This window comes from Alosa pseudoharengus, unplaced genomic scaffold (genome assembly GCF_046254945.1).
Source record: "Alosa pseudoharengus isolate Yale_2024_CS ecotype anadromous, Long Island Sound unplaced genomic scaffold, YU_APseudo_1.1 YU_APseudo_1.1_scf_8, whole genome shotgun sequence".
NCBI classification, from domain to species: Eukaryota; Metazoa; Chordata; class Actinopteri; order Clupeiformes; family Clupeidae; genus Alosa; species Alosa pseudoharengus.
The window spans coordinates 9,125,492-9,146,703 of NW_027468870.1; the positions used below are offsets into that span (position 1 = coordinate 9,125,492).

The window sequence follows — 21,212 nt, forward strand, 5'->3', positions numbered from 1 at the left end:
ATAGACAGCTAGTTTAATAGATAGTTTAATAATAGTTTAAAAGTAGACTGTTTAAAAGTTGAATGTATTTAGTTTAAAAGTTGAATGTATTTAGTTTAAAAGTTTAAAAGTTGAATGTAGATAGTTTAAAGGTTGTTGATAGACAGCTAGTTTAATAGATAGATAGTTTAATGATAGTTTAAAAGTAGACCGTTTAAAAGTTGAATGTATTTAGTTTAAAAGTTTAAAAGTTGAATGTAGATAGTTTAAAGGTTGTTGATAGACAGCTAGTTTAATAGATAGATAGTTTAATGATAGTTTAACAGTAGACCGTTTAAAAGTTGAATGTATTTAGTTTAAAAGTTTAAAAGTTGAATGTAGATAGTTTAAAGGTTGTTGATAGACAGCTAGTTTAATAGATAGATAGTTTAATGATAGTTTAAAAGTAGACCGTTTAAAAGTTGAATGTAAAAAGTTCAGTAGTTTAATGGGTTACATTGTTTAACAGTGGATTATTGTAGTGAGGACTTTTATTTTGAAACAGTTTTGGGCAGAGGAAACAGTTGAATAGGATGTGTAGTCTTAATGGACCCAGATTGTATGCTTAAAGCCTGAGGCTGCAGGTGGCCTGAACACCTGCCATAGGATTCTAATTGCTTAATGGCCGTATTATGATGTCATAATCGGCAATGTTAAGTCTATGGGGATTTTTAAAAAGTTTTTCTTTAATAGTTTAAAAAGTATAACAGTTTCAAAGTTGAAAAGACATAGCAGCTTGGTCCGTTTGAAGACCTACGTAACAAAGTTTGGACGAAGTTTCTAAGTTAAACTGTTCAAGAGAAATTGCGTACGGAAAAAGTGGTAAGCGGAATAATAATAAGAAGTTGTTGTTGATGTTGTTGCCTTGGAAGAACAGTACAGTGCATTTTCATGCACTGTAATAAGAAGTTGCCTAGGAAGAACAGTACAGTGCATTTTCATGCACTGTAAAAACGAAATACGATACGGGGATGACGAGGCCCCCTGGAGGCCGAGGCCCCAGGCAATTGCCTGACCATGCTGGCAGGTCCGCCCCTGCAGGTGCACTCTAAAAAATACTGGGTTATTTTCTCAACCCAAACGTTGGGTTGAGGCTGTCAGGGCATTTTGTGGGGTTGTTTTTACTCATGTTGGGTTATTTTCTGTAACCCAGCTTGTTGGGTTGACAGTTTAGGACAGCGCCCCTCCTCTCTCCCACCTGACGTGGAGTACACTACCCAGCACCTGGGTGACTTAAACACAGCTGCATAGTTATTTGAGAGTTCGAAAAAACATCGTTATTCTTCCAACCGTCCAGTCCACCAGCTGTCAGCATGCAATGGAAATCAGGCGATTTCGTAAGGTATGTATCTTTAACTTTTTTTAAAATGTTTTATCCAGACTGATTTTAAAAGTCCACCCAGAGATGTAGAAGCTAGGTCCTACCCTTCATGATATGAATGGATATTCTGCCTGCCAATTTCGTTCAGCCTCAAACAGGTTAACAATTGTGTCATTCATGCTAACTAACGTTAGCTAACATTAACTTACAATTACTGTTCATGTTAAATATACACAAAGACAGACTCATAAAAACATAGTTCTTTGTTCACTGGGTATGAACTGCTGACAGAAACAAAACGAACTTTTACAACGAACTAAAATGAGCATACCAAGCTGGTTGACATTAGCAGACCATATAGCTAGCACCAATGCTAATTAAATATGCTTCGTGGTGGTTGTAGCCTAGACTATGGTTGCAGCTAACGTTTGTCAGCTAATATTAGCCAACACAGTTGAAGTAATGTTAGTCTCTTCACAAGCCACACATACAGTAATAATAATGGCAAACAACATCTTATTAATTCATTCAGGGTAGCTTCGTATTATAGCCATGTAACTTAACGTTACTGGGTGTTTTTGGTTGTAGCAGAGAAGACGGGCTCTGGTTGTAGTAGCACTATCAGACAGTCATTTAGATAACGTTACCCGGTAACGTTAGCATCTAGAACTAGCAGCTACAAGTTATTATAACTGCATAGGTGGTCATGGTTTCCGAGTGTGTTGCGCTAATATTTTGTCTCCTGGTGGATTTTTAATGTTTGTCAACATCATTCAATGATAATGGTTCATGAAAATCTTGAGATAACGTTCTGTAAATAACATTGATTAATGCACTCTTTTTTTTCCCTTTGATTCACAGGGGTGATCCCCAAAACGGACGGTGGAATCTGCCTGCTAGTCTGGTCAGTTTGGGGCAAAAATGGGGTCAAGGTTGCAAATCATGATTAACATTTGAGCCAATGTTTACCATGAATACACAAGCCACAAAGCTGTGAAACTTTAAGCTATACTGTTGTGTTGTCGTTTTCGGAAGTGAAGTGGAACCAAGTCAAGTAATGCATGTGTGTCTTGCAGCAAGATGCTGCGCCATCTGGTGGACAAACTACGTAACGCCAATACTGAAAATGCAGCCTAAATGAAGGATCAATATTTGTTTTTTCTTTAGCCTACTAAAGGGGTCCCGGGTCTCGTTCACCAAAAATTCAGGAAATCCCTATATGACTGATACGCTATATGACTGCTAGCGGCGGTCATAATAAGATGAGGCGATAAGACTGCTTTGGATTTTATCCATATTATGACACTGACTTTACTGACATTAACCAACTTTGCCACAGTGAGGGTTATGGTTACTTGATGGACACTTTTGTCCAAAGCGACTTACATGTTGTAAATTATATGCTATATGAATATGCTATACAGTATATATGCTATACAAACACTTATTTTACAGAAAATAAGCGTTTGGTCCCTGGGGGCCACTCAACAACAAGAAGAATGTTCAGGACTGAGCGGCGGACATATTTTGTACCGCTACATGGTACATCTAGTTTATTTAATTACAACACACAACTTGATTATATACTAAAATCTGGTCTGTTTCTGTCTACTTTACAGTCACAACTACTTCACTGGAAGCATGATGTTTACAAGATGCATGATGTCTACAAGATTTACAAAATGTCTGTTAAGCACAGTAATGGAGACAGGGTAGCTGTTGGAGAATAGGTGAAAAATATTAATTTTCACCACTTGATGGCAGGATTAGACAATAGTGTTTTTTTTTTCTTTGAAAAAGGGTAAAATGTGTGTACATTCAAGGCTTGTAAGGTGCCATGATGTGTGCAGAAATAAAAAGGGATTTTTCTTCAGTTAATTGCCATTTTAGAAAATAAAAAGTTTAGTATTTTGAGGAGCCATTTAAAGCAACACTTGTCCTACTCAGAATGACAACATGACGAGTAGCCATTAGTAATGGAACAATGAAGAGAACAGACATTGGAAAGCTTCTGGATGAGCACAACCTGTGCCGGATAAGCACAATTTTATTTGTAAACAAAATGGTAAAGCATCCATACAAGACTGCGGGTGTCACAGGAATACCTTCACAATGTCCTACACACACAGTGAGATTCAGTGACACAGAACATTCAGCCATGTAATCTCCAGTCAACATGGCTTGATTCATCGTAATTGATTGGGTTTAAAACAATTTCTCAAGCAGAAACTTAATTTACAAGGACTTTATTAAAAATGTATTAAAGGTATAAGTGATTTTAATGTTATTTCTTTCAGCTTTTCTGGTGTTGGACCCCCTCTGAGCCAGTGGAGAGTCACTGCATCTGCACCTCCTCTATTGTACTCCTCCTAATGTGGCTCTTGGAGGTCAGAGTGAGCTCCAATTCCTGGTCCTCACACTCATCTGAGGGAGAGAACTGACATTACTGTAATACTGAACTGGGGCAGCCGTAGCCTACTGCGATTCGGACTTGTAACCGGAGGTTCGAACCACGACCAGTAGGAGCGGCTGAAGTGCCCTTGAGCAAGGCACCTAACCCCTCACTGCTCCCAGAGCGCCGCTGTAGCAGGCAGCTCACTGCGTCGGGATTAGTGTGTGCTTCACCTCACTGTGTGTTCACTGTGTGCTGAGTGTGTTTCCCTAATTCACGGATCGGGATAAATGCAGAGACCAAATTTCCCTCACGGGATCAAGAGAACTTACGCCACTGTTCACACCAACAATACACAAACCAGTATATAAACAGGATGAAGATGTTGGAAATTTCCCTCCACCCCGTCCACTATCATTGAATGGGGACAACTCAGTGGCTATTATCCCCAATGTAAATATCTGACTGCTTAACATTCTCAAAGCTCACAACAGTATCTTAGAACAATTACAGGCAAAATATTTCCTACAGAAAGTAGTGCAGTAGTTTTACATTTACAACTGCACTAAACAACACATCTGAGTATACAATATATCGGTATTACAGATCAGGGGCCGTATTCACATAGCCTTTTACTCCTAAATCGCACTAAAAGATTTTAGCTAGGAGTTTTCTCTTAAAAGTTATTCACAAAGCCTTTCAGACCTGCTCTTAGTAAGGAAAAATGACAACTGGGGTAGCCTGGATGTCTGGGAACTTCCATGCACTCTGACCATGTGTCTGATACTCCAAAAGGCCCAAAAACAGTGCCAAAGTTCGGGGAAAACATACTGGATGCATTGCCTGGGAGTTCAACTTTTTGCCAAAATTATTCTAATGAATGGGAGTGAGTGTCACTCTCTTAAGGGCAGACTCCTCTCACCGCCCCTAATGGTCCACAGGTAGACCATGGGTTGGAGTTTTTGAAGGGCCGTGCTGAAGGAGTTATCCCTTGAGAGGTTAGTTTAAGTGGGGCACAGTGCACCAGTACTTATCGGTGCTTAAGCCTGGTTCTCTAGGGGGGTGTGTGCCGGTGTCTGAGCGGGCTTAGGGTGCTCGCTCCCCGGGCAGGTAGCGTGAGGTGTGGGGGCCCTGTGCTGGAGCTCCCCTTTTTCGTCGCTGAAATTTTCTAAGTCCACAGGTAGACCATGGGTTGGCGGTTTTGAAGGGCCGTGCTTAAGGAGTTATCCCTTGAGAGGTTAGTTTAAGTGGGGCACAGTGCACAGTACTTACCGGTGCTTAAGCCTGCTTGTCCCCGGTGGGGTATTTTTGACAGTTTGTTGCGGGGTTAGGGTGCTCTGTAGGCGGGTAGGTGGTGTGGGTTGGGCCCCCTGGGAAGGAGGGTGTTTGTGTGTGTGTGTGGCTGCAGGGTGGTGTGAGGGGCTGCCCAGGGCCAAAGGCACTGTGACTGGGCAGAGGGAGGAGTGTGTGTGAGAGTTGGGGCTCACAGGTGTGTGTGTGTGGCTGCCACAGAGCTGCGTGTGCTCCCGGGGTCAGACAGGCGTGCGCAGGGGAGAGAGAGGAGTGTGTGTGCTCCCAGCGTGTGTGTGTGCGCTCCCAGAGTGTGTGTGAGCTGTGCTGGGCCTTCAACAGGCCTCTCTGGCTGCACGGCGGTGTGTGTGTGCTCTCAGGGTCACACACGCGCGCGCAGGTCACAGAGGAGTCTTTGGAGCATCTGTGAGCAGCTGCAGCATGTGTGAGAACATGCACTCTCTCCTAGGCCTCTCTGTGCCTCTCCAAGCATCAGGGGTCAAACCAGAGGTCAAGCTGTAGCTAGTAGGCCTCTGACAAGGCCTCAGCCCAAGTTGGAGCCTCTGTGAGTAGCTGCAGCCTGTGTGAGCACAAGCACTCTTCCCCAAGCCTCTCCAAGCATCAGGGGTCAAGTCAGAGGTCAGCAGTAGCTAGTAGGCCTCTCACAAGGCCTCAGCCTAAGTTGGAGCCTATGTGAGCAGCTGGGGCCTGTGGGTGGGTGTGGGGGGGTGCTGCAGTGGGTCTAGCACAGCTCTCTGTGTCTCTACAAGCATCTAGGCCCAAGTTGGGGCCTCTGTGAGCAGCTGGAGCCTGTGTGAGCAACAGGCCCCTCTCTCTCTCCCTCTCTGTGTGTGTGCGCGCGCGCCTGTGTGTGTGGCTGTGGGTGCTGCAGTGGGTCTAGCACAGCTCTCTGAGTCTTTGTTGCTATGGATGACGTCATTACTCATGCACGAGCTTGACCAAAGAGTATAGAAGTAACTTAGTTAGGCTACTTCTATACTCTTTGGCTTGACTAAAGTGACCACCTTGATTGGCTGATGATTGTAACGCGGGAATGATTCCAAACACCTCCCTTACGATGATGAGTGACAGGTGACAGGTCTGAGAATGCGTGCGCTACACAAGTAGTGCGAAGGACGGAAGATGATGAATAACTGAATAAAAAGGCCTAGCCTAAATGAATAAAGAGTAAGGCAAAACAAATAGCCTAGAATAGGCCTACGGATTGATGCAGTATCATTGCAACATTATTAAATTAATCTGTCACCATATGCCTACGTTTGCAAAGAGGAGAACATTTTAATTTGATTCACAATGAAATGTTACATTTAATTTACATGTTAACAATGAGTAGTTTTGGTTGTTGTTGGTGGCGTTATTGCTTCCCTTATGAATGCAAAATTGTTCCCTCGCGATTGGAAGCTCCTGTTGCCGCATACGCATTTCAAAACATCGCGACGTGAAATGCCGCAAAAAGCTGTTTGTGAATAGGTCTTAGTGAGTTAGGAGTCCTCTTGACTTCTTTTAAGCTGTCCCAGACTTAGGTGCTACTTTTAGGTCTAAAATGCTTTGTGAATTACTTTTAGTGAAAAAAATTAGGAGTCCTAAAGTTAGGAGTGCACACGCCCATTATTTCTAGGAGTTGCTCCTAAATTCGCCACTTAGCTACTTTTAGCCTTAAAATTCTTTGTGAATACGGCCCCAGAACAGATCACAACTTGGCACATTAAAGGTGTGTATGTTGACCTGGAGTGTGCAATCTCTTGTTTCGTACGTGGAGGCAATGCCCTCCCACCAGCAGTGATGTGAGGATGATGAACTGTGCCAGCCACGCACTGATGAACACTGGAGAGCAGGCAGCAGCAGCAGCAGCTTCGGAGAGGAAGGAGAAAAACACAAGTTTGATTTCAAAATGGCTGTTGTTCACCAATACAAACCTCAGTGTATTATTTATTACTGAGGACTATGAGAACATTCTAAGTCTCATGTTAATGTGCTCTGTGTCACTATCAATCAGTATGTACCTCTGGGGTGTATTTCAAAGGATGTGGTTTAGTGACAAACCTGGGGAAGTTAACCCAGAGGGAGTAGTATTTATCCTAATACAAGAGCCCTATGGCTTCAGTCTTCAAACAAAACGAAACCAAAACCTATTTCTATCAGAGGTCTACAGCAAATCAAACCCAAGTTGACACACACACACACACACTATTGACTTGTGATTCAAAACAGACATTTGACATCATCATGAACCTAAAAGAAGCTTACCAGAGCACACCACAAGTTGAGCTGAGGTGTTTGCGCTGCTGACATGGTTCCTGACGCTGCAGGTCAGTTCTCCAGTCACATTCAGCAGAGTCTGATTATCTGGCCTGAGATCAGCCTCACTCAGACGCTGCCCATCCAGAAACCAGCTGTACTGAGGACTGTCCCCATTGGAGGAGCACCTTGCCCTCCTCTTCCCATTGGCTGAACAACTGACTGACAGGTTCACATCAGATACAGGGGCTGATGAAGGAGACAGACTCTAATAAGAATTCAAATGGCATCATCTGCAAAGCTATGATACACACATCCATATCAAACTCAACTAGACAGTTTAAGAGGGTCGAGTAGCATCACAGATGGAGTCCAGACCTACTGGTGACAAAGATTAGGATTGAGTGTAGAATATTTATTATGAAAAAAGAAACAACAATGGAAACAGTTACAAAGTAAGTGCACCAGTAGAAGTATCATTAATAACACCATTTACTGTAGCCATTGACTTAGCAGGCAATAGTCTAAATAAAGAAAATCATTAACTCCACTGTACAATGTAAAAGCAACATTTAAATAAATACTGCATATAGATAATTAACCATGAAATAAATAAAAAACTAGATGGAGCACCATCAAGTTGCCAACTCCCCTGTTATGTAGGCCTACAGGAAACTATTTACCATCAATGATCAGCTGAACTCGGTGATCTCCCACTCTCATTCCTGTTGATTCCTCATAGACCTCCACTCTGTATGTCCCTGAGTCTCTCCTCTCTGCAGGGTTTATCTTTATCATCAGGGTCCAGTTATCAGGAACAAACTGCCACCTCTGGAGGAATGATGTGGTGTTGAACTCATCATGGAACACTGTCCTGAATTTTCTGAATCTAAAAACGGTGCGGTTTCTACTGGATAACCTCAGGTCATGTCCACTGGTTCTGCTTGTCAGCAGCAGGTACACAGGTCCTCCCAGAGCCCCATAACATGCAGCATCCCGAGTAGCATCACAGATGGAGTCCAGGCCTGCAGGTGAGACAGTAGAGTTACAGCAGTGATGATTCCTGATACTCACATGCACAGGATTTAAAAAATATAAAATACTGGAAGGAATGCTGTATTGAAATGTATTTTGTTTTGTTGTAACATATGCAATCAGCCACAGACATACTGAATCTCAGTGTTGCAGATTTCAAGGTGGAATGTAATTGACCTAAGGTGCTCACAGAAAAAAAGTAAATACAGTAATAAAAATAAAAATATAAATTACAAAAATAAATAAATAAATGAAAAATACAAAATAATAATAATAAACAGATTATGATTGTAGATAAAAGAACATATGGTTACTGAAACTACTATAGGCCTAGAGAAAGATGTATAGTAAAGTTAAAGATGTCAGTTAATATAATGCTGAAAGAAATAGAAATAAGATAAATAAACAAACAAGGGGAGAAATTAATGTACATTATATAGGCCAAAGAAAATAGATGGATCTTTACATTTGATTTAAAACTACTGATGGTGGGACAGGACTTAAATTCTATAGGGAGATTTGGGCCTCTAGCTGCTTCATCCTGGACCAGCTGCCCTCTGTCTCTACTCTTAAATGCCGTAAAAATGAGTGCCGCGTGTGCGGGACGCAGATGCGGGACCATATCATAGCCCATAGGTGCACTGGATCAAGCACTTCCTAACCGACCGCCCACAGCAAGTGTGTGCCAGGGACATGACCTCTAATGAAATACTTAATACAGTGGCCCCTCAAGGATGTGTTCTTACAAATGAAATGACACTACATCTTAGTACTTTTAAATTATTCAAATATGCAGATGATATGGCACTAGTGGGACTGTTTCACAAGGACGACAGTATATCTGATTATGTTGAACATGTTTTTAAGCTAGAACAGTGGTTTAATCCTGTGGATACGTGTATATGTCTGTGTGCAATGGAATGAATGTGTCTACTCTATGTTTCCTCTGTGTTTTATACTATTCCTATCAGTGAGACCAAAGATAATTTTCATGCAGGCATGACAATAAAGTATATTCTATTCTATTCTATTCTATTCGTACTTTTCTCACAGGAAGCTCTGCTAGAAGGTCTCAGCACAGTGTGTTAGTTTCTTTCTTGTGACTATCCTCCTACACATCTGCTGACATTGGTTGTAGCTGTAATGGTAGTGAAAAGCACATAAGCTGACTGATTGTTACACAGCCAACAGCTGGACTAAAGTATGAAAGACTATCAAAATAAATAGATATAGTCTACTTAGTCTATGGAGTGCAACGGTCACCTCACCTACATGGAAACCCCACAATTGCTCACACAAAGTGCAAAATACCTCAAATCTCCAGCAAAATGACACACACCATTCAAAATGTCATAAACACATCTCTAAAGCAAACATTCGTCTCACATTATAAACACTTTTGTCATACATTTTGGATACATCATGTACACTGTTGCTCAAAACCTCCTTGTGGGCCTACAGTATATGAACTTGCATAAGAAAGTGGCAGCTTTCATGGGTATATATGAGGAGCATGACATTCAAGGTCAACGGCTGAATGACATTGCATAGATAATTTAGCTGAGTACATAGCATTTCAAAGTTTTTTTTGTTTGATTTTTTAACAAATCTGATGCAGTGTTTTTTGTAGTAATAATAGGAGATGTGTATGTATGTATTTGATATATTTTAATGAATGAGCTGTAGCAGTCTGTATGAAAAGACAGACTTTTCATTGCCCACCTTTATTGTCAAGGTGAAAATAACATGTTTTTCACAATTGCTAAAACACATTTTTTGAAACCTGGACCCTTTTCTCAAAACTATAATCACAAATCCCAAATCTCAAACTACATTCCCAAAACCTTTGCCACCCTCTGCAAAAATGAACAATCAACTCAAAACAGTCGTACCTGTGCTCAAAACCAAACACTGTCTTCAGATCATCTCACAAAGCAGTCAAAATGAAAACACTGAGCAGTCAAGACACTACATCAAAAAATGGAAAACACAGTGTTCAGGGCAGTGCATATATATCCAGGAGAAATTTGCATTGTTTACAGTACAGTAATAGATTTTGCATCTAAAAAACAAAACAAAACAAAGGGTCCGTGTAACGCTTTGCAGTGCTATGTTCTATTTGCAGAATTCACATGAAAAAATATAAAAATAGGCTTAAAAATCCGTTATCCATTCTTTAGGACGGCACAGTAAATGGGTTATTGTTGCATATTTTGATTTTCAATTAAGCACAGTTACGGTTTTCTGTTCAGAAGTTAAAAATTGAAATGATGCGTCAATTTTCTAATTTTCCTTTTTTGAGCTTTTGGTTGGACTGAACCACGAGCACCTGGGGGAGAACACCATCTAGCTGGGCCAGGCTAGATGGTGGAAGAGCGCCGCCTAAGTTGTGCGTGATTTTGACTCATTACTTTAGTGATTAATAACTAAAACTTCGCCGATTTTTGGGAGATGGTACGTTAAACATAACTTTCAGCCCTATGTTGAACATATCTACAGTATATTTGAATACCATGGCCATGCCATACCATAGCAAATAATTCCCCAAAGCAGAATTCTTTGCCATCGACGTCAGTCTAGGCTATAGAGGCTACCCCAAGCACTGTTTGACATGGGACATTTTTGCTTATTTAACACTTTACGCTAGACTATGTTTCATTAGGCTAAACGAAGACACAACAGTGAGTATATGCCTAATTTATCAGTTTATCTATTTATTAATTTCAACAGCAAATAGCCTACATTGCTATAGGCTACGGCTCAAGTCCATTGGATCATGTAGGTCTCCAAAGCCTCCCAGAACATGAACATTCTACACACGTACTCATAGGTATCAGAATGCAGCAATGTCTCCCTCTGCATCTGAAGTTTTGATCTCGAACTGACATTATCAATCGCTTGGCACCTTGATGCAAGCTGAACTGTGTTTGATAGGCCTCCATCTCTACATCCGCTGATAAAATGTGATCACCAACACCGCGCGCCAATATGTATCAGGGCAACCCCCTACGCTTGTGGTTCACCAAAAACAGTAAAAAGGGCAAAAATCCAATATTAACTGAATTTTACTTTTGTTTCCAATCCAGTTTCTGTCTTTTTCTTTATCTTGCGTGACTAATGACACATTTAGAAAATAGCAGCAATTATCTATTTGCTGACCAGTTAAAAAAAATTGAGAATTGGATTATTGAACACATTTTTTATTTGGATCAGATGGATGGAGCAAATAGAACAAAGCACTGCAAAGCGTTACACGGACCACAAAGCAAACATATTTCATAACTCAGTGGATTCAATATTTACTGTAAATCCAGTACATATAAAGTATTGAGAATGGGGGTTTTTGTTTACAATTTTGAGAAAAGGGTGGAAGGTTTCAAAAAATGTGTTTTAGCAATTGTGTAAAACTGATACTGGAAAAGACAGGCATTCAGCACTGCAAATGAGAAGTACATTGCAGTCTACAGCAGTATACTGCAGTCGTTGCCTACTGGTTAGGGCTTTGAGCTTAGAACCAAAGGGTTGCCGGTTCGATCCCCGACCAGTGGGAACGGCTGAAGTGCGCTTGAGCAAGGCACAAGGCACCTAAACCCTCGCTCATCCCCGAGCGCCGCTATAGCAAGGCAGCTCACTGCTCCGGGTTAGTATGTGCTTCACTTGAGTGTGTGCTCTGTGTGTTCACTAATTCAAGGATGGGATAAATGCAGAGATCAAATTCCTTGTATACGCAAGTATACTTGGCCTAGAAACCTGAATTTACATTTACAAATTTACATTTACAATTTACATTTACAGCCAACAATGTAATCTGAATGCCTCACTGATAGTTTCGGTCCATTGTTGATATGAACCTGCACTGTTCAGCAACCTGTGTACACTCTGAATAGCTTATTGGTTGTGTCACATCATTTGAAACAAGTGTGATCAATTTTGAGTAGTTGTGTTTAATGTATGACATCTGTGCTCTATATTTGTGTTTATCTGTTGCCACTTGTGGCTACTATTATGCATCACAAGTGCATCACAATGCAACATGTGTCTTATTACATGAGAATGTGTTTAGAGTTTTGCAAAAAGAGTCTATGAGATCTGCAAATCGTGTTTTACATGTGAAAACTGTTTAAGGTTTTGCCAAAAGGGTGATTGATTCAAGAAATGTGTTCAGGCAACTTCAGCAAATTCAGCAGTAAACAGGACTGAGAATTTGGTTCAGAGAATGGAGTTTAGTATTTTAGCAATGGTGAAAAACTGTTGCTGTCAGCAAAGGAAGTGGAATCTGTTCACATATACCCAGTCTACCCAAAAGCTGTAACCTTAAAGTAAAGCTGCAGATACTCAAAGCGCATACATTGCTGATGTAGATGAAGCTGCATACCTTTGGAGGCTCCAGCCAGCAGCAAGAGCAGAAAGACAGCCTGCATGTCTGTGTGCAGAGGAGATGGAAGAATGCCACAGAAAAGCCCAATCATCTGTCTCACTGACACTGTTCACTAAATGTTTATGTCAAGTATCAGGTCAAGTAAGTCTTTTTGGTCATTTCCGCTTGTGTAGGCCTATTTGTTTTGTTGCAGTGGTTTCACAAGGGAAGTGGCTTACGTGGAAAATAGACTATGGTTATATTGCCACCTGTAATGTCTAGAGAAGAAAGGTTTTTAAAAAGATATGCCTATGTATGGCAGGTAATCAACGGATTAACAGTTCTACATCTGAAATATTGTGGACATATTGTATAAGTTGAACGTTTATCCCCCCACACAAGGTTCAGATGCAGGCAGCCCATGGCTTCCCATTCTGAACTTGGCTAAACCTGCTGGCTTATTCTCTTTTTAAACAATGCCAGTGTGCTACAGTCCTTGTGATTGACAAAAGCCGAATCATCACGTGTCACAAGGTATAATGAACAGTCAGTTACTGGGAAGTTGTATCCATCATGGTTGTAATCCATCATGGTAGTAATTGGAATATTTTGCATTCCTCAAGACTTAAGGATTCATCATCCACAGCACCCAAACACACACATGTAAGAACAATCATGTCCAACCAAAGATGGGTGTGATGGGTGACCGAAAAGTCAGATTAAAGTCACAAACAAAATCTTGATAGGCCTCATCTTTATTAGTCTATAAATAACAGTAGAGACCACACTGTAGCCTAATACATTACAATACAAGCATTAGCAGGCAAATGGCACATTTTTACTTTTATTAGTTTAATAATGTAGGCTAGGCTATTGAAAGAGAAGTATATGCAGTGAGTGTAGTGCTAGAAATATGTACTACAGTTCAATCAAAGTGACTGAAATTAATAAACAGTGCTTGCAAATGTGTCAATTTGGCATTCTATCATGCTCTTCAAATCATGCTATGTGATTCAGTGCATTGTGCACAGAGAACAGACCACTACTGCCTCCAAAGGTGCAGTTCCGGATGATGACATGTTAAGACAAAAACAAACCGATCTGCAAAAACGGCGTGTCTCTTCCGGGCTTACTATAGCTTACATCTCAGTGGGGCAATATGATGATAACCGTGTATTTGTAAAATGTATTTGAGAGCAGTGTTGATGCTCCTAAAATAACGCCTGTAAATATGCTGGAAGTGCCTACATTTCCCGAGAAGCAAGTGAAAATTTCCGGGTAACGTTCCCGCATTGTCGCCTATGAATAAGTAGTCTTGCCTAAGAAGAATTCAATCATGACAAAATGGCGAGCGGTGTTGGAAGTGAGTATTTATTCTTACTTTCTAAATCGTAATACTCCTTACATTAACATGCTGTACACTATAGATGACATGCAAATAATGCAAATATAAATGAACTGAGTGGAAATGTGACACAGCAAGTCAACCAGGGTATCCCTATTGAGGAAGATGCTCATTGGCTGATTAGATTACCTGGAAGACCAATGTGACAGGTATGCGATGAGATCTTGACTGTAATGCGTGGATATCCACGCATTCTGCGTGGCCACTACCTGGCTGTTATCCAGCAGTTTATAAGAGAGCGCAGAGAAGAAATCTTACAGTAGTCCTAGTGCATACTGCGTAGGCTATCTTGCGGTCGAACTAGCCTGTCACAAAACACTCGGCAACAACTGCAAAAATAGCAGCTGTTCTGATCTGACATGACATTCCTATAGTCCCAAATGCATAGGCTACGTGTGTGCACATGTGAAAAAAGCTGGTGGGCCCAGTAGGACTAGTGATGTCTTGTCTTGCAGACTTTAATTCTTGGTGACTCGCCGTTTCTCTAAAAAATCCTTTCCAATTACTTTTTTCTGCATAAAAGGTGTAGCCTATTTACGAAATTGGTTTAGAGTTTAAGTAACACATTGAATGAATTGAAACACAGTGAATATGGTGATTTTTGTTTTGTTTACTCTTGCAGAGCACAAGTTATCATTGGGACCCACAGAGCCATGGTCGGTGAGGGAGAAGCTATGCCTGGCCTCCTCGGTTATGAAGAGCGGAGACCAGAATTGGTATATGAACAGTGTTGTATGTGTGTATGTATGTAACACTGAAATTATCTGATGTTCTGACTTACATAGGGCTATGCCTCTGGTATTTTGTCAAAGGGTGTCTGTCAGTCGAGCCATCAGACCTTTTGCAGAGCCTGGACGGCCACCTGACTGGTTCTCCCAAAAGGTAATCACTTCTGACAGAACTAAAGTCTGTTTTTTTTTTATAAGAAAAGTAGGTTACAACAAATCATACACAACAAAATGCACATTATTTATAATTGAGCAGTAAACAGGACTGATAATTTGGTTCAGAGAATGGAGTTTAGTATTTTAGCAATTGTGAAAAACTGTAAAATACTCCTGACTGACAATCGTTGCTGTCAGCAAAGGAAGTGGAATCTGTTCACAAGCTGCATACCTTTGGAGGCTCCAGCCAGCAGCAAGAGCAGAAAGACAGCCTGCATGTCTGTCAGGACTAATGCCCTGTCTTGTTCTTCCACCCATTTCTCAGCATTGTGCTTCCCAGTACTCTGAGCTCCTGGAGACAACCGAAGCTCCAAAGTAAGACAACAGCAGATTCTGATAGTTCTATGACAAATCCCATTTGCAGAAACTCATTTTGGTTTGAGATTGCAACTTTAAGAGTTATTACATTAATGGTTGAAAACAGACTCTGTGGGTGTAGCATGTTGAATGCTTATCATGATGCTTTTTCCCAACAGGAGAAAGCGTGGAGAGAAAGGAGAGGTTGTGGAAACGATAGAGGATGTGATTGTGCGGAAACTAACAGCGGAACGCATTGAGGAGCTCAAGAGGTTGATCAGGGACACTCAGGAGAAGCACAGGTTAGTTAGTAAAGTACATTTCGTTGTCTCTGTACTTGTACTCTAGCCTGACAAGCCAGACCCACATCAAGATGTAGGGTCTGGGGACTCATTATTGGGGAAACAATTATTGTCAATATTGTTATATGTTATAAGGGTGTTATGTCATATGTAAACTTAAACAGCATCAAATAGAATATTTGTTTTACTGAGAGGCAAAACAAAATGTGTTAGATGATAGATGATGAGTTAGATCATAATACTTCATGTAACTGCATAGATGAAAATAGGAAATGAAGTTAAAATCTACATCCACAGACTGAATCCACAATCTAAAAGGCATAGGTTTGTCTGTGGTAAGTAAGGTTAACAAAAGTCCTTATAGAGTCTGTGGTTTAACCCCCCTAGGAAGCTTAAGAGAGAAGCTGAGTTGATTCAGGCAGGACATCTGGATTCAAAACTGGAGGAGCTCTGGGGGGAGATCGTACAGTAAGGCCTGCCATTCTGTCTCTGCCTGCTCGTTCTTTCATTTGGTCAGCTCAGCTTGGTCAATCTACATCATGAGACTGCATATCAAACTGGAGACAGCTCCCTGAAAGTTTGCTTGTAGATTGCAGTGTAATCTGTCACTCATAAGGTTTGCTGTAGTTCACAGCAATCTTAAAAGCGCAATTATAAGTTCAATTGGACTCCACATGTCAACACTGACCTATAGGCATTAAATCAAGAGATAACGCATATATTTAAACTTAAATATTTGCAGTTATCTGTGTAATTGTTCCCAATCACATTAAGGTGTGTGAACAGTCATTTCTTGTAATATTTGTTCGGCTGTATGAGACCGACCTGACGTCTTGTTGATGCCATCCAGCCTCTTTAAGTTTCGCTTGTCTTTCTCTGAGTTTGTTATTTTTTCTTTGAGCAATTTAAGATCAAAAAGGTGTGGTAATTACCTCAGTGTGTTGTGAAACATTTGTTATCAAGAAGGGCATTGGTTTTCAACAGGAAGAAGAAACAGGAGGATGAGGAGGCCGAGGTGAAGAGGAAGGCTACTGAGACTGCCTATGAGGGTACCCAAAGACATTTGACTGAGGGGCTTCCCTCAACTATTTTAAGGCTAAGGCAAACACACACACACACACACACACACACACACACACACACACACAACATCAAAACAAGAAAATCAATCCATTCAATTCGATCGATCCATGCATTCATTTTCTTTCTCAATACAAAGCAAATATAGTCATGCATGGCCAACCCAAAACAACATCCAAAGCCAAGCAAGTAATTGTTAAGTACACTCAAGAATAGTGTGTCCTGTTATCTAATCCCTCCCTCTCCAGCCAGACAGGCAGTGAAGAACACTCCCAGACGAATGCCCAGTGTGGCTGTGGGCTCGCCTCCTGGGGAGGCCTCTCTTAACCTGGACCAGTCCGGCAGTGACCAGCCCATACCCACACCCACACCCGATGACCCCAGCTCCACAGTGAGTCACAACCATGGGGTTGATAGCAGACTCTAACCAGAGACCTTTGTGTTAGACCAGTTAGTCAAATGAGCTCTGATGCACAGATAGATAGGTAGATAAATAGAAAGATATATAAAGAGAGAGAGAGAGAGAGAGAGAGAGACAGAAAGAGTGAGAGTATTTTAGTGATCCCCTAGGGGAAATTGTAGTTGTCTACACTTTTCTACAGTTCTACATTTCAATAGTTTTCTATTTGTATCAAAGAAAATCAACACTGTTGCCGATAAAAGATGAAGATGTGTTAGTAATTTGTTCTAAGAGTTTTTTTTTTTTTGAAGGGCCAGGGGACAGCTGTGTTCATCCCCTTACCGGAGGTCTCGGCGTCGAGCGTGTCGGAGCCTTGCCTCGGAGGGCTGCTGGTTCAGAAGGCCACACCACCCCCCTCCCCTCTGCTCTCTGAGCTGCTGAAGAAGGGCAACCTCCTGGCCACCAGCCCCAGACTGGTAAGGGTTCACGAGGAGACAAAAAAAACACTAGACACTGTAGTACTCTGTGTGGTGTAACGAATGGATAACACCAAAATAGAAACGCGTCTGAAAAGTGTAGGTACAGGTTATATTATTTTGATAATAATCCACATACTAATCTGGCACCGTCGCTTTTACCGTTTGGTAAAAGTGAAATATCTTTATTAGGATGATTATGGCATTGTTAAGTAATGATTATGTAGGGCAGATTGTATTGAACTGGCATACCAGATACCAGACAGACAATTTTACTAAGCAATGCTTAAATGCTGCTCTCTGTATTTTGTTAGGGTTAGAATGTATAGGACAGTGGCTTGTGGATACAGGTTGTGTGCTTGTGTGTGTGTCTTCTAGGTGGCTGACGGTGACCTTCCAACCTGTAACATGACAGGAATGCATGGTATCGACCTCCAGGTGACAGCAACAGCATTACCTGCCTCTCAGGCTGCTTCAGGTACAGTACTGGAACAAAGCAGATAACAGGCAAAATGTCCATAAATGCAAATCTCTTATCATTCGTGAACTACAAGCTTTTCCCTGCAATTGTATACACTACCATTCAAAAGTTTGGGACTTTCCTAAATATGTGGGACTTTTCCCCCATGAAAACACACAGTATGTGTAGCAGTCATGCTCCAACTATCGGGCCAAAGCCGGGCAAGATAAGCCGTGCTGCGTCTAACTGTTCCCACTATCACGTGTGGTGCTGGTCGTGGCTCAGTGGGGCTTCCTCAGGGCTATTGTCCCTGTGCTTAGCAGGGCTTGAGGCGGTGTCAAAGTGGAAGACAGGATTATCTGAGTCAGGTTAGGGTTATTCAGTGCCAGAACAAGATAACTAGTCACTTTATGTCAAAAACTGCATTGCTAGCAATTAACCTAAAATGGTCAGCACATGAAAGTATCATCCACAACACTGCTGCATTCAATTATATTTAAATACAAAATACCGCTGGCTCAAATGAACATGAATGTCTGGATGGAGACCAATGTGGTAACGAGGTTACAGTGCTTATAAAAAGTCTTCAGCCCCATGCTAAAGTTGACTAAAAAGAGGAATAAAAAAAATAATATTTTGGAAATGGATCTTAATGCCTTAATTAAAAAGATGAGGAAAAATCCAACCTTTAAGGACACCAATTTTCCTTGTGAATGAATAATGTATCGTAAATAAATAAATGTTCTTCATTAAAATACAGGGTGCATAAGTATTCATACCCCTGTGTTAAATTTCCATAGAAGCAGGCAGATTTTTATTTTTAAAGGCCAGTTATTTCATGGATCCAGGGTACTATATATCCTGATAAAGTTCCCTTGGCCTTTGGAATTAAAATTAACAGCACATCATCACATACCCATCAACATACCTAGAGATTGGGATGGTTTTATTTCAGTTAGCCTAATAGCTGGTTTGATTTGAGAGATGATCTTATGGAAAGTACCCCATGCCAATCGTGAGATATGGTAAAGGGTATGTGATGATGTGGGGTTATTTTAATAAATCACATTGATTTATTTACGATACATTATTCATTCACAAAAATTGGTGTCCTTAAAGGTTTGATTTTTCCTCATATTTTTAATTAAGGCATTAAGATCCATTTCCAAAAGATGAATTTTTTTATTCCTCTTTTTAGTCAACTTTAGCATGGGGCTGAAGACTTTTTATAGGCACTGTATATCTATGGGCATGATGTTAACATTGAGGTGGTATTGTGCGTGGGATTTCACCCTGATAATGGTGAGGCAAGCGTTCTTTCATTCTGGCCCCTTTGAGCCCCGGCCATTAACAACTGTGAGCTCGAACATCTCCTTGTCCCAGCCTGGTTTGACAGTGAGTTTGAATAGAGCAAAATGAAATATAGTCATTGGTAAAGTTAGACATGTTTGAATTGGAATAATGTCCTTCAAACATTGCTTTTGAGAAAGATACCACCATTTGCATTTTTTATAGAAAACAAGAACATTTGTAAGTAACCTCAAACTTTTGAATGGAACTGTATGTTATGTGTGTCCTTAGAAAAACATTCAGCATTGTGTATGCAGTTCTTGTGTATTCTAGCTTTGCTTTACTGTTCTAAAGTGTCTTGAGTGCTTGTTTATCAGTGTGTGTGTGTGTGTGTGTGTGTGTGTGCATATGTCTGTGTATGTTGCGTAAGGCCTTGCTTGCTTTCTCGCTGTATGACCCTGTGTGTGTGTGTGTGTGTGTGTGTGTGTGTGTTTCTATGTGTGTGTGTGCCCTTGACTGTGTGCTTGCTAATGCGGCTATGTAGGAGCGCCCACGCTGTCTCGTCTGCTGGAGGCTGGTCCTGCTCACTTCCCCTCCTCTTTGGGGCCCCTCGCAGCCCCAGCAGATGCCCCTGCTGCCCCCCTCACTGACTCTGCCGCCCCTGCCATGGACCCTCCACCCCATCTCCACACAGGTCTCTTGCACTCTTTTCTCTTTCACCCTATCTCTCCACACCTCTCTCTCTCTCTCTCTCTCTCTCTCTTTCTTTCTTTCTTTCTTTCTTTCTTTCTTTCTTTCTTTCTTTCTTTCTTTCTTAACTTTCTTTCTTTCTCTCTGCACACACGTGATTCTTAAAATGTACTTTGAAAATAACAAAACTTGTCATGGTGAAAAGAATACAGAACAGAAATATAATAATGAGAAGATCACAGAGGTGGTAATGGTAATGCTGAACACCACTGCACATTCCATGAACTTGGGAGTACATTACCAAGCAGTAAACCTGGTTAGACCTAGAACATGGTTTTAGATAGAGCTGTCTTGGGTTTAACTTAGTATACTTATCTTGCTTTGTAAAATACAGAACTTTCTGTTTTACTATTATAATTTCCAATAATCAACTGAGACATTGTAGGTAATATATTACTCAGTCACTATACGTACTTAATACATGGTTTGCCGCTACTACGACTACAAATACACTACAAATTCCTCAAATTGACTGTGTGTAGCTTCTGGTTGGGAATTGCTTGATATTTGTGTTCGGTTGTTGTTTGCATGTGTGTAGGTAGTGATGGGTTGTCAGGCTGTGGGACTAAGGGCCTCCTCTCACATTCAGCTGAAGTGAAGCAGACCCTGGGCGAGGAGGACCTGATGAATGTGTCCTACATGGAGGATGAGCTGGACTTGGACACCATGGGAGACATCATCGCCATAATGGAGAACAAGGTACTGTACGCTGGGCCATGATCAGGGTAGGAATTTCACGGCGGCCACGACGACGTTGCCCCTTGCGTTGGCCCTGATGCCCCATTGAAAATCAAAAGTTTACAGGCCACTGTTGCCTTGGTGCCCCCTTCTTTCAATATTCTGCTTTGCATCCGTCTAATAGCGATAATTTTCATTTAGCCTATGACCTGTCAAAATAATCTTAGCATCACAATGCAAATTAATTCAGTTTTACTCAGTGGAGAAAATGACAGCGCATGGCAAGATAGAAAGTGCGATGTATCACATCACATGAAAGAGCTTTTTCTCAGCTTTTAAACAATGTTTGCGGCGAATTGCTGTGGTGAACGGTTTGCGAGAAAAGTAAATAATATGATTAAATTGAATCATAACTTCTACATAAAGTTCTGCGCCCATCTCCCTACCCATTCATCTCG

At 41.2% G+C, this 21,212-nt stretch overlaps 2 protein-coding genes across 6 annotated transcripts in view; one reads left to right on the plus strand and one right to left on the minus strand.

Moving 5' to 3' along the window:
• Window positions 1-3,379: 3,379 nt before the first annotated feature.
• On the minus strand, window positions 3,380-12,800 carry LOC143111427 (uncharacterized). Its single transcript, XM_076273665.1, has 5 exons — window positions 12,691-12,800; window positions 7,964-8,305; window positions 7,290-7,529; window positions 6,768-6,893; window positions 3,380-3,763 (listed from the first exon to the last, which is right to left on the minus strand). Exons 1-5 carry the CDS (start codon window positions 12,782-12,784, stop codon window positions 3,675-3,677), a joined length of 891 nt encoding a protein of 296 aa, XP_076129780.1. The 5' UTR covers window positions 12,785-12,800; the 3' UTR covers window positions 3,380-3,674.
• Window positions 12,801-13,751: 951 nt separating this feature from the next.
• brd8a (bromodomain containing 8a) overlaps window positions 13,752-21,212 on the plus strand; it is a 16,417-nt gene continuing 8,956 nt past the window's right edge. For 2 of the 5 annotated variants that reach the window (XM_076273806.1, XM_076273807.1), the window contains exons 1-12: window positions 13,752-14,035; window positions 14,700-14,793; window positions 14,890-14,959; window positions 15,287-15,336; window positions 15,498-15,620; window positions 16,008-16,088; window positions 16,605-16,669; window positions 16,949-17,091; window positions 17,412-17,576; window positions 17,955-18,054; window positions 19,871-20,020; window positions 20,615-20,775. In XM_076273806.1, the coding sequence (XP_076129921.1) occupies window positions 14,017-14,035; window positions 14,700-14,793; window positions 14,890-14,959; window positions 15,287-15,336; window positions 15,498-15,620; window positions 16,008-16,088; window positions 16,605-16,669; window positions 16,949-17,091; window positions 17,412-17,576; window positions 17,955-18,054; window positions 19,871-20,020; window positions 20,615-20,775 (1,221 nt within the window). In that variant the 5' untranslated portion in view covers window positions 13,752-14,016. The remainder of the gene's footprint in view (window positions 14,036-14,699; window positions 14,794-14,889; window positions 14,960-15,286; window positions 15,337-15,497; window positions 15,621-16,007; window positions 16,089-16,604; window positions 16,670-16,948; window positions 17,092-17,411; window positions 17,577-17,954; window positions 18,055-19,870; window positions 20,021-20,614; window positions 20,776-21,212) is intronic. The other 3 variants (XM_076273808.1, XM_076273809.1, XM_076273810.1) reach the window with 3 other exon arrangements.

Coding starts and splice junctions, on each gene's coding strand:
- LOC143111427 (XM_076273665.1), bottom strand. CDS start 12,784: ATGATTGGGCTTTTCTGTGGCATTCTTCCATCTCCTCTGCACACAGAC. Junction 8,306..12,690: donor GCTGGCTGGAGCCTCCAAAG/GTATGCAGCTTC, acceptor TCTCACCTGCAG/GCCTGGACTCCATCTGTGAT. Junction 3,764..6,767: donor CAAGAGATTGCACACTCCAG/GTCAACATACAC, acceptor TCTCTCCCTCAG/ATGAGTGTGAGGACCAGGAA.